Source organism: Brienomyrus brachyistius, chromosome 24 (assembly GCF_023856365.1).
Source record: "Brienomyrus brachyistius isolate T26 chromosome 24, BBRACH_0.4, whole genome shotgun sequence".
NCBI lineage: Eukaryota > Metazoa > Chordata > Actinopteri > Osteoglossiformes > Mormyridae > Brienomyrus > Brienomyrus brachyistius.
The window spans coordinates 2,749,202-2,765,778 of record NC_064556.1 but is presented as its reverse complement, the minus strand read 5'-3'; the positions used below and the strand labels follow the sequence as shown (position 1 = coordinate 2,765,778).

The following is a 16,577-nucleotide window of genomic DNA, read 5'->3' as shown; positions in this document are numbered from 1 at the left end:
TGTGTGGCTGTACCCCTTTCATGGTTGAATTGTTTTACAGCCTTTTGTTAGGGGTAAGTCGATCTTAAGGTTTGAAATCATTCAAGGGTGTAATTTCTTGTCATGGGGATGGTCAACTATATCCTAACAAAGTGTTCATATTTAATACGTCTTATCCAGAAAGGGCAGTTTGTGTGGGATTTTGCCTCAACTCTCTAATGAGGGGATTTAACTAAAGAGTCCTCACACCTGGGATTGAACAGCTAATTCAAATGTTATCCGAAAAACCTGCGTATACACCGGCCGTTTGCGGATATGATTGGCCGCCCCTGGTCTACGTGTTTTACTCGTACATTTGTTCTCATTTCCAGCAGGCTTGTAGCCAAAAATACATTTCATGGGTGGTCTGGCGGCCATACCAATAAGTCAGTTCCGGTAGATTATGCTGATCAAAAAAAAAAATTTGCCGAGCGGCATCCTGAAGCCGATCTCGCCGTGCGTTCAGACTAGTCATTTAAACTCTAGTGCCTGATCGGTAACAGGTTTTAAATTATTTCAGTACATAACTAAGTACCTCAAGTGGATAGTTCCATATGCACATAAAAACTTAGTTCTCGTTCTTTATTCACATATGTCTGCGGGTTTAATTCCGGCTGAAGCATTTTCGTTTTTTGCTGGTTAGTGGACCGAGCAGGGAAGGCATGTGGAAGATGTCCTTTGGGAGAAAGTCAGAGCTGCTATTAATAGCTCATTGATCATCTTACACGGGACAGTTAAATAGTTGTAATGTCGACCGCTGGTAGTCGTTGGACCACTCCATGCACGGTTTTATTGAAACTTATTTTTACATTCAAGATATTTGCTTGCATTAAAATTGGGATAGTGGACGAAAAGTTAACATCTGGCCTTTTGAGAGGGCCTTCACAGCTTTTAGTGTATAGCACTGTCAAGTGTGTAAGAGTGCTTCTCAAATGGAAATAGCATCTCTTACTTAAAGGGACCGTGCCTTGGAGGCGTGCGGTCGGCTTTTAAATGGGGTGCAGAATGACCTTCGCTGAAAGTCAATTGGCTCCAGATATGGGGAAACCCCGCCCTGAATCCAAGAGGAGTGACGGCGTCCTTAAAGTCGGACATGAGGGGGGAGGCGGGGCTGCCTTTCTCCCGCTGTGGAGCGACTGCTGCAAGCACCGTCCGCAGCCTTTTAGCGTTTCGATCAGCCTCTTGTGCAGCCCGGAGAAGTGGGGCATCAAGCCGGCCGCCGAAATGTCACGACCGCTGTCGGATCAGGAGAAAAGGAAGCAGATCTCGGTGCGAGGACTGGCCGGTGTGGAGAATGTGACGGAGATCAAGAGCAACTTCAACCGGCACCTGCATTTCACGCTGGTCAAGGACCGAAATGTGGCCACTAGGCGGGATTACTACTTCGCCCTGGCGCACACCGTCCGCGACCACTTGGTGGGCAGGTGGATCCGCACGCAGCAGTACTACTATGAAAAAGACCCCAAGGTAAGCGATCACCGCTCAACTAAACATTGTGGTCAGTCGTCTGCCAAGTACCGTTTATCAAAAATGATAGCTGGGATCGATGCATGTGACTGATCCATTCGGCACCTGATTGTGCAAAAATAGCTTTACCATGCAGTTCGCGCTGCTGCGAAAATCCAGTTGCCGATTCACGTATGTTTATTTGTACAGATGGTGTCATACTTTTGAAACTTTTATTTCTGTTTTGCTCGGCTTGGCTGAGGCTCTGCGGGAGCTGCCACTGCTCTTGCAACAGGTTCAATGACGCTGAAATATTGTGAGAGTAACGTTTTATGCGTCTTTTTGATGTTACTATCTCCTTGCTGTTTGGTAGAATGTTTTAGAAGTAATCAATCGGTATTATTTGTTTAATTCCCTTTTTTCTCTTGTCAGTTACATGAACACATTTCTTTTCCTAGCTAAATGGGATTCTCAGATGTTGGGTATCTTGCATTTGGGATATATACGTGATATGTAATTTTAGTACGGAACTGTTTCTGAAACATCATAAACTAGGGTGTTATTTTTGGACATACGGTATCCCCTGTGTTTTAAGGACGCAAGTTGTCAGAAATGTGATGAAATACTTGGAAGGATTATTAAACATACATGTAAGATATTAGTGTTAAATTTATATCTTTTAAAAAAAAAAAAAGTAGATGGTTGTCCAGTGACCTATTGGAGTCTGGAAGATTGTCTTTATAAGTTTACAACATCTGTATGAATGAAATTTAATACCATGACATTTCTGTCACACAGCTGGGGGGTTCATGACATTTCTGTCACACAGCTGGGGAGTTCATGCGGGATCAAGTTGGGATGCTACCCTGTCGATGGAAGTTTAAATGTAAAAATACCCCTGACCTTTCAATGTTACTCCCAGTCCATCTGCTGAATTCTATCGATTCTACCCAGAGGAACGATTTACTTGGTAACACATAAGTAGACGGAGCAGAAATAATTATTTCTGGTGTATTAACCACAAACCAACTCTTAGTTACATACTGATCTCATGTTAAATCGTCATTAATGAACCGTGACGCATGTTTTTTTTAATCTCAAGCAGTTACTATATTTGTTGCTATATCTGTTAATTTTGTAAACCTTTGTGAACTACTGCAGGAACCGCAGTCATGCATAACCCAAATGAAATACGTACTGATCTCATGTTTGTTCATCCTTATTGAATCGTGACGCATCAATCAGGTAAAGTGGTACCATTTACTCTCCCATGTTAAGTATATATCTGAAAGCTCGTCCTATTGAATAGCCCAAAAGAATGTGGTTCTTCATGTAACTGACTTCAGTGTAAATTCTAACCTGTCCACAATGCATTTAAAAAAAAAAAAAAAATTTTTGCAATATTTGCTTTAACTACACACAACTTATTGCATTTTCTGTAGTATTGTGGTCCATTCTAAAGTAGATTTTCAATAGTTGCTTTTATAAAAATAAACAAACAAATAATATTTTACTGGCTACCCCCAGAAAGATATTTTGGTTCCTCCTGCTATGAAGGAGGTAAATCTCTAGCATTTCTTTACCATAACTTGTGTGTTTTATATCATGTATTTTATATCATCATCTCATCGTTTTTCGACTGCTTGGTTCAAAGTGAACAGCCGTCTGCCAAATAAATGGTACATTTCATTCCGTTGCTATAGCTGCAGCTCTGAAGGTGTTTTCAGCTGAGAAGCAGAACTCAATCTTTGTTTGTTTTTACATAATGTGTTGCACTTACATAAATACCGCACATTGTATAAATAAAAATCCACATTTTGTCGTACTATACGCAGCATGGAAGTAGTGCATTAAGATGCATCTTCATATATAACAGCAAAGTAACATTCGTGAGACCTAAAACGAATCGTGTTATATAATGCAGCGTCTGTATTGGTTGGTGAATCCTGTGCTGTGAATCGGTTCCCCAGAAATGCTGAGTATGCCAAAGGCAGGACCTCGTGGATGGATGGAGCCTGCATTTTCGCCCGGACGCCTTAGCTAGTATCTCGTTTCCTCTTCTCTGTCAGTGACCCGCGAATGACACTGGCTGCGTCTCGACAGCCGCTCAGATGACGAGGTGGTCGTATCCTGTCAGTTTTCTTCAGCTGGCCATTGTTTCTCTATTTTGAGCTCCGTCGTGTCGCGAGTGCCTCACACAGTGATGTATCGCCTGCATTGTAGGAGGACCGCACTACATCAGCCTTTGACGCTTTCACGGTGGGAATTCCCCATGTCCCGCACCGCGTTCATACTTTATGGTGGGTCGGGGTGGGCTCTCTTGGTTCCCTGCAAATATTTTGCTACGTCATATTAATTTATAATTCACCACAACCGAAGCATATTCATGTCTCGTTTTCTTAGCGGCAGCTGCTGGACCAGCTCTTTTTCCAAGAGAATTTTTGACTTGAGGGGGACTACTGCCCATTGTGCCAATTGACCAAAAAAAGTTCTTTTCTTTTTCCTCCCAAAAAGATATTTATATTTTTGAACATCTATGGAACATCAGGGATGATATGTGGGTATCAGTTTAAGTGACCGTTACTGTTCTATCAGGGCTGTACATTGTAGCATCTCCGTATCTGCTTACTATCTTTCCCCAGTACATTTTTCTCCTTCCTCTAATTTTAAAAATGCAGTAAGATGCAGTTCCTGTCCTCTGTATAAACTTCGTTGACCTAACTGCATTAGATCGCATTTAGACATTTGACCATGTAGACACAAATATTGAAATATACAAGACTGGCGATGACACCTCGTTCGCCCTTTGAGAACTGCCATGTAGGGAAGAGCTTTGCCATCTAAGGGAAGTTGACTCCGGCGTGTCCTGGCAAACGTGGGCTGACACTCTGCTCCCTGCCGCGGTTTGGTTAGCATGTGGCCAATTCCAGCACCTTTTTCTAGACAAGGGTGCCGACCTCGCGGTTCATACAGACTATCTAACCTTTGCACACGACCCCCCCGTCGCTTCTGTTTTTAGCCGAGCCCAAATGGCGCAGTGACACAATCCCCGTGACACCCCCCCCCCCCCCCCCCCCCCCCCGTGTTTCCTCGCCCCTCCGTTTCTGTCCGGCTTCGTCTGAATGCCTACGGAGGAAACCTGAAATGTCAGCGGTGACAGATTAGATCCAATGTCCCCCGACCTTTGCAAGCAAATGAGACCTAAGCTAACCCTGACCTGGTCTCAGGGAATTCCTCAAAGGGGGGGGGACTCTGCTGTACTTTTGCTTTGTTTATCTCCTCACAACATGAGCGGGCGATGAGCCAGATCAGGTTAGAGTGTTGCGGTTACCCCATTGGCCGAAATGGTAAAATTTCAGTAATGCTCGAGGTGGAAACCCATCTTGATCTGCTGAAGTTCTGTGGATCTCTCTCTCTCGCTCCTCTCCGCTTTCTGCCAAATGCATGCTTTCTGCTTTACTGTCAGAAACAAACTTCCTTCAAATGAACAGGAGTAATAAGTGAAGCACTGGGCATAATTAGAACGTAATTTCAGACTATGGTGTCTCTGGTGTGTGATGTTTGAAGGTGGCATGATGGGCCAGCCTGGCCTGTTGGCCAGAGCCCTGAGCTGTAGGGGGCTATAGGTTGGGCTCCAATAATAGCTTTAGCTCAGGGGCCCCTCCTCCTAAGTTCAGCCTTGTGGAAGTTTTACTTAAAAAATGTTTTGAGGGCAGAAGGAAAAACGACTGGTTCAGAGAACCAATCAGGTTGTAGAGGAGGTGCATCCAAGAAATCTGATTGGTTGGTCCTGCCTCCTATAGTTACTTGCACCCACCTCCTCTACGGTCTGATTAGTTTTCTCTCTGAACCAATCATTTTTCCTTCTGCCCTCAGAACATCCCATGAGCTAAATTCGGCCCTGGCATGAATCCTTCTTTTAAAAAAATTATAATAATAATAATAAATCTTCTTTAAGGCAGTGTGGCTATGTAGAATACAGAAATATGACTAGAGCAGGACTCGGAAAATCGCAATGTGCCTCAATTACGATCCAGGTCTCTGAGCATTTTTCCGGTTTTGTTTTCTCTCCATCCCAGAATTCCAAGGTGAGAGGTATAGGCTAATTCTGCTCTGATCCCAAAACGTACCGGCTGCAAACTGCATCGCTGTGAAAATTTTAGTCATCTTCAGACTCTCAAATTTCTGGGATGGTCTTTCCTGTCATTTTGGAGGGTGGTATAAGCTGGGTGATGCGGGGAAGCGTGGTGAGGATTGCTGGGGTTCTGAAGGTCTGCACTCCCCTTTGCAGCGCGTGTACTATCTCTCGCTGGAGTTCTACATGGGCCGTACCCTGCAGAACACTATGGTCAACCTGGCTTTGGAGAACGCCTGTGACGAGGCCACCTATCAGGTAAGGCCGCCCGAGAAGCATGTCCAGCCAATCTACAGCAATCCCTGTTGTCATGGATGCGCCCCTCAAAGGCTTGTACAGTCATCAGGGAATGGCAGAACTGCCGCCCATTTCTTGTCATAGCAGCTGAAATGCGCATTTATTTTGTGTGCATTGGCACTATTATGACAAATTGTGCATTTTAACCATTATGGAAGTGCGTGCTTGTGTGCCAGTTGTCAATCCCTCAAATTGTTGTAGTGAATGATAACAATGACAATAAATTTATTGATTATTATTTATTATCGTTGTGATTTCGCCTTCTGGGTTCTGGTGAGACCTGGGCCTATTATTTAAAAATTTGAATGAACGGAGTGAAGCAATATGCCGTACAATATGAGTTCAAGCTGCAGATTTTGCTGAACAGCTCAGCACTGCCAGTCCTGTACAGATTCCTTTCTGGCCGTGAATGTAGCCCTGATTCAGTCCAGAACGCTGGGTGACGAATTTCCCCACACGGTTATGAAGACTGGACCGGGGTTCTGTGACACTTTTCTAAGGGAATATAACAGATGGTCTCCTCTAGCTTGGTTTGGACGTGGAAGAGCTGGAGGACATGGAGGAGGATGCTGGTCTGGGAAACGGTGGCCTTGGGCGTCTTGCTGGTGAGACTCCTCCACGGAGAAACCCTTTATTGCCGATGGCCACTCCTCACCTCCTGGTGGGCTGATGGTGGTCTGGGTGGAGTGGTTGACGACCCTTCTCCTCTCTCCATCAGCCTGCTTTCTCGACTCTATGGCCACCCTGGGTCTTGCTGCCTATGGCTATGGAATCCGCTACGAGTTTGGCATCTTCAACCAGAAGATTGTCAGTGGCTGGCAGGTAACTGGGGGGTGCCAAGGTGACACCGTTAATGCTGTGAGATGATTGGTTGAGGTTTAGATCTTCTGACCAATCTATGGGCTTCCTGAAGCCCCTAAGTTTCTCTTTCAAAGCTACACAAAGACTGTGGTACTTCATCAAGCAACGGATTCCTAGGTTAAGTCTACCCTGTTATTCGACAGTTATCATTCAGTGTGGTTTTACAAATTTTGCCCAAATGCTGTTTACGATGTAGATCCGGATTCCCCAGTTGGAGTCCTGAAGTGCCGGAATCCAACAGTTTGCAGATTTTCCTGCTCAAATGCACCGTAATCGGGCAATTACCAGGTTTAGTATGTGCGTTTGTGCGGGGGAAACCTGCAAACTGTGGGGAACCCATACATAATCCCCATGATTGACAGGTAGAGGAGGCTGATGATTGGTTGCGCTATGGTAACCCGTGGGAGAAGGCCCGCCCTGAGTACATGCGTCCCGTTCACTTCTACGGCAGGACGGAGCACCACCCTGATGGCGTAAAGTGGGTGGATACGCAGGTGAGGTGGAGGAAGGGAGGGTAGCGGTTTTCATTTATCTGTCTATCTGTTAAGTGCTCGGCATTCTGGGAAATATGAAATCAGCCTAAATTTACTTGGGTTATATTAATAATTGTGTATCTGTAGCAGTTGCCACTGGCACCTCGTGTCCCTATCTTTGGAGGCTTGAATCGCAGCCCTGCTGTGCATGCAAATTTTGTGCACACTTTTGTGCATCCCTACGTCACTCATAGTGTGCGATTGTGCATGTGTGTGTTCCGTGAATCCGTCAGAAGATGGATGGATGGATGGATTATATAAGCTCTCTAGCTGTCGATTTGCTTGAATGTCTTTGGGCTGAGCATGTGCATAACTCTGTCGTTAAAAAGGCAAGCTAATGCTTCTGTATATTTATGCATCCAATCAGGAAAGGCTGAGGTTGTACTGTGGTATAGGAAGACTTCACTTGAAATTGCTATTTAATGAATTATGTGACTGCTTTAGAGCAGCGATGAGCAGCAGGTATTGGCCTTAAAGGTTTGCCAGGCAGATGCTGGATAAACTTCCTTGGCTTGGAAAGTGTCCGAAGGGTTTTTCATTCAATTGTATCCGAATTTTTCAAAGTTTGAGGTCAACGGGCACCGGGCAGATTGCTAAACATGGTCGGATCTGCAAATTCAATGCAGAGCCAAATGTTGTCGTTAACTGGGTTCTAGAGGTATGGATTTGAAAAAAATATGTAAAGTGTAATCCGTCATTGTATTCATTCAACAGTGGACAACTTTTGATGCAAATATTCTTATGGGTTTATGTTAAAAATATGGTACAAATATGTTTGCTGAACTAAATCAAAGTGAGGAGACAAATTTTCTCATCACCTGGTGATGTTTCCAGTTCATCCACAAGTCTTCAACTTGACAGGTCGTCTTGGCCTTGCCCTACGACACCCCAGTTCCAGGTTACAGGAACAACGTCGTCAACACCATGAGGTTGTGGTCTGCAAAGGCCCCCTGTGAATTCAACCTGAAGGACTGTGAGTTGCACACCGTGGAGTGTGTGAATGGGCGGAATTCAGCGATGGAGTGGGTCTTAGCAGTTAATGACCGAATGGCAGGCCCTGAATGAGCTGGAGTGAAGAAAATAAGTAGAACAAATGGGTTTTTTATTTGTTATAAATGGGCGTTACTTACAGCTCATGAATTTTCCGTTTTACAGTCAATGTTGGTGGCTACATTCAGGCAGTGCTGGACAGGAACTTGGCCGAGAACATCTCCCGTGTGCTGTACCCTAATGACAATGTGAGTGTCCACCTGACTTGGTTACCTGTGCTATGCTCATGTTGCTCGGTCTACATTTCTTGAGCATTATTGCACATGTGCCGAGTGAACATTGTAACCGGCCATTGGAAATGTCTGGCCCGAACTCTGGGTACACATCTGATTGGCCCTCTACATGGGGTTGAAGGTCAACTTCTGGGCTGACGCGTTTATCTGGCTCAGTTTTTTGAAGGCAAGGAACTACGCCTCAAGCAGGAGTACTTCGTGGTGGCAGCTACGCTCCAAGACATCATCCGCCGCTACAAGACCTCCAAGTTTGGCTCGAAGGAGGAAGTGCGCACAGACCTCAGCGGACTCCCCGACAAAGTGAGGGGCTCCGCTCGGCTCTCGCAATGTCCGTGGGGTTGGAGTAGTTGGGATTCAGTGCAGTGTTTGTAGAGGTTTAGTTCTGTTGTAAAATTCTCAGGTTCGAGGGAGAGGATTTGGCTTGTGCGCCATAACATCGTGAGTTCAGCCTTCAATCCCGCTATACAGGCTGATGTAGAGAACTGACTCATTCTTTGATCTTGACCACAGTTTACACCTTGTTCTTAGCAAGCAAGCCTATTCTCTTTTTCATTAATGTTAGCATGCCCGGGGGGGTTGGGCAGCCAGATGACCCCTGTAGGTCTCTCTCTCTTCCCCACTTCTGTATTCTTATTATGACTTAATGATGTAATAATAATGATTATAAAATACATTTATATAGCTCTTTTGCACAATCCCAAGGTCGCTTTACAGGAGGGGAAAAAACAAATCAGTAATCAGTAAATGTATCGGTAACACACCCATGTAAAGTGCCCCGCGACACTCTATTGTGGAAGGCGCTATATAAAAATGAATCGTATTGAATTTAAGTTCTATATCGCATCCGTCTTTGTCCTTTACGCAGGTCGCCATCCAGCTGAATGACACCCACCCCTCGCTGGCTATCCCCGAGCTGATGCGGATCTTGGTTGACGATGAGAAGCAAACCTGGGATAAGGTGAGTGCTGGAGATATTGACCTCAGCTCCAGGTCACTCAGTGTTTTCGGAGATGGAAAGTTCAGGTCCACAAAGTGAAAATCCAGAACGAGATTTTGTTTCAACCAACTACTTGAGCATAAAGAGTCACAGTTAGAGGACTCAGCTGGTCGGTTGAAACAGAACCTTGGTCTGGATTTTTACTTTTCTGAACCCAAACTCTGGATTTGTCTGAGTTTATCAGTGGCACCGTGGTCTTCCTCGTTGTGTCCTTGTGTCTAAATAGCATCCTGCCAAACACACAGGCAAGATGTTCCTGAACACGAGTGAAATATAGAGCCAAAGCGTTAATGAAGAATCGTTTGCGCGATTGTTTGACATCGTTTGACTGCCGCATACTGTCGGCAACATCTGTTCAGCCCATCTGTACTGGGAAATCGCAGTTGAACTTCAAACGTCCGGTTCGTTGACTGATTTCAGGCCTGGGACATCTGCGTGCGGGCCTGCGCCTACACCAACCACACGGTCCTGCCCGAGGCCCTGGAACGCTGGCCCATCGACCTCTTCCAGCGCCTTCTCCCCCGTCACCTGGAGATCATCTATGAGATCAACCGCCGCCATCTAGAGGTGAGACGCGGAAGTGCACAGTATTTCTACCCGATCTTCATAGACGCGCATGTGGTGGACGTCATTGCTGCCTCCCAGCCAGACTGTCTGCAGACCCCCAGGAGCTGACAAATTGGCAGCACATGAAGTCAAAACTAACGCAACTTTAGAGTGAAGTGAAATGGACAGGATCATGATCACAGAATCCCCAAGATCCTGCAGTATTTTTGTCCCCTGTAGAGGACATTTCTGTTGATGCCTCTGATACTATACATACCCCTATTCAATGAACTCCTGTTATGGTTTTAACACCTCATTTAACTTGATGTACTTTTAATTGAATTTCTGTTTAAAAAAAAAAAAAAAAAAAAAACTTTTTACTGGGTCTCAGGCGGTTAAAGTATTCAGGTAATATCTAAGATAATTAACTTAAAAAAAAAAAAAAGAAACCGACTGACGGCAGCCGTAGATTTAGCTAAAAATGAGAATGTACGATTCACCTGTTTGAGAGCACGGCTCTTGACTTCCTGTGTGTGTTTGTTTTCTCACTTTGAAGTGGCATTTAGGCATTAAACCAAATTCGCAACAAGTGAATTTCCCCAGTGTGGCATCAGTCTAAACTACCTATCTAGGGCTGAGACTTAAAGTTTTTAAAAACCAGACTAAAGTTTTTCTCTCCATCCTTTATCCCACCCTCCCACCCCCCAAAGCGCGTCTCCTCTTTGTACCCTGGAGACATGGACCGCATGCGCCGCATGTCGCTGATCGAGGAGGGCGACCAGAAGCGGGTAAACATGGCCCACCTCTGCATCGTGGGGTCCCATGCCGTCAACGGTGTGGCCCGCATCCACTCGGACATCCTCAAGGCCACCGTGTGAGTCCCGTCCCGTTCCGTGTCTTTGCGTTTTTATTCCCTGGGGCTTCCGGTTCTGCCCACTTAGAAATCTCTTTCAAGGCTCTCGACTTGCCATGCAGCTGCTGTCTAACGGGCTTGGGGTTTTATGGACGATCCTAATGCGTAGAGGGCCAAGTGAGATTCTTTTGCCATTAGTGGTTTAATGTCATATTTTGAAGTTTGAACTGTTTAACTGTACAGTATTTTCATTGGCGGTTTTTAATATGTGAGATTAGGCAGGTTAGGTCAAGGGTCTCCAACTCCGGTCCTGGAGGGCTACCGTCCAGTAGGTTTTCTATCCTACTTGGCTACTGATGAGCCACACCTGTTCCTGATATTTACCATTTAGCCAGGTAGGATGGAAAACCTACTGGACGGTAGCCGTCCAGGACCGGAGTTGGAGACCCCGGGAGAGGTTAAGCGGTCATGCAATGTTTGTTGTTTGCTGTAGTAGGAATACAAGAACGGATGGTCATTCTTGCACAGGTTCAAGGATTTCTATGAGATGGACCCTCATAAGTTCCAAAACAAGACCAATGGCATCACGCCCCGTCGCTGGCTGGTCATGTGTAACCCTGGCCTGGCTGAGGTCATCGCGGAGGTAGAGTGAAACCTCTGCTTGACACGTTCCTCTACCCGTGTCCCTGTCCCCCTACCCCAAATGGAAATGAACCAGCAATTTATTTAGTTTGTTTTTGACCCAAAAGCATTTGCCGCTGTTCTTTTCACAAGCACTAGGTGGCATAGTATTTAAGGGTGTGGATAATGTAACTTTTAAACTTTTCAGCTCGGCGTGTTACTCAGCAGCCTGTGCTTATGTTTGTTACGTGATTAGTTCAAATCTCATGGTCTCCAGACTGATGTCACCATTGGGCCCTTGAGCAGGGCCCTTAGTCACTGGAGCAATTGGGGACTGTCTGACCCCGCTTCCTCAGTTGTACATCGCTTTGAACAAAAGTGTCTACTCTGTAAATTTAAATGTATATTTATATACTTCAGTCTGTCGCTTTAAAATGAAAAGACCAGCTGAACAATCAGTGCTAAGTATTTTTTATTTTATTGTTCTTTATAATTGCCAGACTGTTCAATAGCATCTTTTGCTTGGTTATTACACCTGTTCATTTTCTCATGTGTTTTGTTTTGTTTGTCAGAGAATTGGAGAAGAATTTATTCACGATCTGGACCAGCTGAAGAAGCTGCTCGACTTTGTCAATGACGAGGCCTTCATCCGAGACGTTGCCAAGGTCAAACAGGTGAAGAGTCGTCGCAGCGACCTCTCCCCCCTCAAAAAAAGGGAATATCGCTGTTTGTGAATACAATGTGTCCCCAGCAGCCCTTAATTCCGTCCTGCATAACTAATGTTGCTGGATCTCCATCTTGTACCTCCCAGGAGAACAAACTGAAGTTCGCGGTGCACCTGGAAGAACACTACAAGGTTAAGATAAACCCCAACTCCATGTTTGACCTTCAAGTGAAAAGAATCCATGAGTACAAGAGGCAGCTCCTCAACTGCCTGCATATCATCACCTTCTACAACCGTGAGTGACCTCCTCCGGCTTCGCTTAGCGTCTCGCTGTTCCTGTGTGGCTCATTTTTGCTGATCTTTTTCAGGCATCAAGAAGGAACCCAACAAGCACTGGGTCCCCAGGACGATAATGATTGGAGGAAAGGTAACCTCCCATAGATTAATGCTTGATTTATGATGGGAGCTAAGTGCTCCTTAGCAGTCATGTTGCACAAACTGTTATTCTCCAGAAGCATGAGTGAATGTAACTCGTTCGCAGTGCTCATCGTCTCTTCTCCTCAAGGTCCCTTAACAGCTTATCCTGCCTCTCATCCAGGCTGCTCCAGGATACCACACGGCTAAGATGATCATACGGCTTATTACTGCCATTGGGGAGATCGTGAACAACGACCCAGTGGTGGGCGATCGTCTGAAAGTCATCTTCCTTGAGAACTACAGGGTGACGCTTGCCGAAAAAGGTACTGAGCCCTGCCTCATTCCGTATCGCCTTCCTCGCTTGATTCGACGCGAGTGCTTTCTGGCCGAGATGCGTGACGCGTCGGAACTCTCCCCGTCCTCAGCGATCCCGGCGGCAGACCTGTCGGAGCAGATCTCTACGGCCGGCACCGAAGCCTCGGGGACAGGAAACATGAAGTTCATGCTGAACGGGGCCCTCACCATCGGCACCATGGACGGAGCCAATGTGGAAATGGCAGAGGAGGCTGGAGAGGAGAACCTCTTCATCTTCGGCATGCGGGTGGACGATGTGGAGGCTTTGGATAGGAAGGGGTGTGTACAGAACAATGTAAAGGGGAGCCGGCGTTGGGCGTAAAGGGGAGCCGGCGTTGGGCGTAAAGGGGAGCCGGCGTTGGGCGTAAAGGGGAGCAGTAACCGGTGGATGCCGGAATGTCCACAGCTTGGAGAGTTAGCTGACTTTAATGAAGCACAATCAGGACAGTTGCGCATATTGAGTTTAGTGATGTAAGCACAGTCTGTTTGGTACCATTAGTCAAATGCTGCTTTAGCATATGGCTGTCAAGGAGTCAACTAGGCATAAGTGCAGCTAGGCTGAGCTTCCAGTGGGACTGGAGCAGAAGATACAAAACGGGACGCTAATGAGGTGACCTGATCACGTCAGTGGATGTAGTGCCGCTGAATACTACCATTGGGCTGTAGAATGTAGTTTTATAAGAACCGATTGCAGTTTTACACCATTATTTACAGATACAAGGTACTTACTCAATGTCTGGGGAAACAAGAACAATGGCCATCATTGTAGCTGTATAATGTCACGGCTAAATTTTTAGCCGTTCTGTAAGCCATCTCCGTCTCGCAGATATGACGCTGGTGAGTATTACAACCGCATCCCTGAGCTGAAGCAGGCCATCGACCAGATCGCTGGGGGCTTCTTCAGTCCCAGCCAGCCCGACCTCTTTAAGGACATCGTCACCCTGCTCATGCACCATGACAGGTGAGGGGTGGCTTGCAGTGCTCCTGCAGCCGGGCCGCTCTCCGAGGCTCCGTGCATGCCATGCATCCCGTCGTGCTGCTCCTGGGCTGTGAATGCGCCAAGATGGCATCTAACCCTGTATGGATGTTCGCAGGTTTAAGGTGTTCGCAGATTATGAAGACTACATGAAGTGCCAGGATAAAGTCAACATTCTGTACAAGGTTAGTGTGTGGCAGTGGGGTCAGAGGAGGCGGCAAAGGACCTCAGCAGAGAGCAGTCCTTTCTGTGTTAATCCCATGATTCCAAACCTATTCCGGAAACTAAAATGCGGCCTTCGTCCGCTAAAGAGGTACGTTTGCACTGTTTTGGGAATCGTATGTGTGAGAGGTGGAATCCCATGTTTCTGAGCTGGAAGGAGGATCGACATGGAAGAGATCTGCAGAGTACCACACGTGACATAAAGAGAAGAATTATATTTATATATCGGGGCCACATTTTACCAATTCGTTCCCACAATGCATTAAATCAGGGCCACGCTTTGCTACATAACCTGCTTATCGCCTTCTGTCATGTAGGCTACCAGACATCTGTATCTGCTGATAGATGCCGATGGTTCAACTGAGTGTTAAGGTTGCAGTAGAGAGGCCACCAGTCCCATATTTTATGGGATTGTCCCACATTGAAAAATAAAATGTTGCGTCCTGTTTTGAACCAATACGGGATGTCATTTGCCACTTGTTCGCGATTACTGTGTGTGTGTGTGCGTGCGTGCGTGCGTGTGTGTGTGTGTGCACGTGCAGAGTTGGATAATTCCGGTCCAGAGAGTAAAATTCCAGACCGGGATTTTGTTTCAACCACCCAGTTGAGTCCTCTGTTACTGTGACTCTTTATGCTCAACTGGTTGGTTGAGACAAAATCCTGGTCTGGTATTTTACTCTCTGGACCTGAATTGCCCAACTTTCTATATATGCATCTGTATAATTATCAGTTTTAAATGTTATCGTTATGTCATGAGTGGTTCCGTGGATTTCACTGTGACGTCCTGATACTAGGTCGTGATCTTTAACCACTAGCATAGTCGCGCCAAAGCTGTTTCTCCTGAGAAAATACCGGAAGCTGCCCTGGCAGCATGACGGACTTCAGCTTGGCTTTGTGTTCTGGTTCATATCGTTCCTGACAGAACCCCAAGGAGTGGACCAGGAAGGTGATCCATAACATTGCTGGCTGTGGCAAGTTTTCCAGTGACCGCACCATCGCCCAGTACGCCCGTGAGATCTGGGGGATCGAGCCGACCTTAGAGAAGATCCCAGGGCCAGATGAGAAACGTTAAATAGCCCTACCTCCCTCCTGGTTCAAGAAAAAACAAGATAAGCCACTGTACGGTATTGTGGTGTACATGGAATTTGCTCGTGGAAAACAAAATTAAACGTGTATTTGAAGATGTTATGTTCCCTGTTGAGTTAGTTAACTTTACAAATATCATGGTGCAGCCCTGTCACCACATTAAGCAAATCGATATTCGCCCACCGACCCTCCTTCTGCTCAAGGTTTAATCTGGACATAAAGACCCACCATTGGTTAGCCTGCTGGCCCGAAGCGTCCCATCTTCAGGGAAAAATCGACTCCCGTTACAAAGCTTTACTTCCGCAGTCAATTGTTCAGTGTCACTTTTTGAACCTCCTTTACTGAAACCTGTCTTGAGGTAACCTGCAAATTAGCCAAATACGCTCGTATCTCCATGCCAGTGGAAGTGGATGTAAGTAAAGGTTTTAAGTAAAGACACTTGAAGCAGACTGTCCTGTGTTTGGGGAAACCTCTTGTTATTTATACCAAAGTAGATGTAGGTGTGTACCACTGTGTTCGCCCTGAGATACAGTAGGATTGAGAATTAAGTGCTGCTGGGAAGTGACGTGTTTCATTTTGCCCCCCACCCCCCCTGGATAATCGTTTTATGGCTTAAAGGTTGACAACACTGCCGACAGTTGAAAACAAAGCATTGTGCAAGTCTAAGGAGCTGGAGGATGGAGACGCGCTTGTCGGTTAATGTGTGACTACAGGCTGAGGCGTCACCGTTGTGATGAGGAGCTGAATGGGTTCCGGACTCACCCTGCCGTACTCGGGTCAGAGAAAGAAAAATAAAGATGCAACCAATGACGCCCCCTTGGTCATTTTGTATGAAATGTACGACGTGATGCCATGTGTTGTGTCTCGTGAAATGCCATTGGCCGGCTCAACCGTAAATGTGTAAGTGGGAAATGTCATTCAAATGTTTTTGGAATAGCTGGGTCCCCCCCCCCCCCCCCGAAACACACACACGCACACATTTGTATTTATATCTTTGTGGGGACCATTTACTCATTTCAATATGAAAAACCCTAATCCCAACATGGCAACCTTAACCCCCACCCAGCCCTAACCTTAACCATAAGAAATCAAGCAAAATACAAGACTTTTGCCATTTTTAGTGTCGTGGTCCCCGCAATGTGTTCACACACACACACACACACACACACACACCTGTCCCTGTGTTTGAAGGGGAGGCCAGTCCATACAGCAAACATGCATCCGCTTGCCATGCACACGCTTCTTGAAATTCCCAGAGAGTTTCCCAT

The 16,577-nt window shown here is 46.1% G+C and overlaps 1 protein-coding gene across 1 annotated transcript; it reads left to right on the top strand.

The window, feature by feature from the left end:
• Positions 1–1,116: 1,116 nt before the first annotated feature.
• pygma (phosphorylase, glycogen, muscle A) lies at positions 1,117–15,406 on the top strand. Its single transcript, XM_048994981.1, has 20 exons — positions 1,117–1,485; positions 5,756–5,857; positions 6,423–6,501; positions 6,615–6,718; positions 7,120–7,251; positions 8,152–8,263; positions 8,446–8,528; positions 8,730–8,873; positions 9,439–9,531; positions 9,991–10,137; positions 10,827–10,990; positions 11,498–11,612; positions 12,163–12,264; positions 12,402–12,549; positions 12,623–12,681; positions 12,853–12,994; positions 13,097–13,304; positions 13,852–13,986; positions 14,120–14,186; positions 15,146–15,406. The coding sequence occupies exons 1-20, from the start codon at positions 1,243–1,245 to the stop codon at positions 15,293–15,295; spliced, it is 2,529 nt and encodes an 842-aa protein (XP_048850938.1). The 5' UTR covers positions 1,117–1,242; the 3' UTR covers positions 15,296–15,406.
• The last annotated feature ends 1,171 nt before the right edge of the window (positions 15,407–16,577 follow it).

Bases quoted from the DNA above. Each gene is read 5' to 3' on its own strand.
- pygma (XM_048994981.1), top strand. From the start codon at position 1,243: ATGTCACGACCGCTGTCGGATCAGGAGAAAAGGAAGCAGATCTCGGTG. The intron at 5,858-6,422 runs GTAAGGCCGCCC...GGTCTCCTCTAG, and splicing joins GTGACGAGGCCACCTATCAG to CTTGGTTTGGACGTGGAAGA. The intron at 10,138-10,826 runs GTGAGACGCGGA...CACCCCCCAAAG, and splicing joins TCAACCGCCGCCATCTAGAG to CGCGTCTCCTCTTTGTACCC.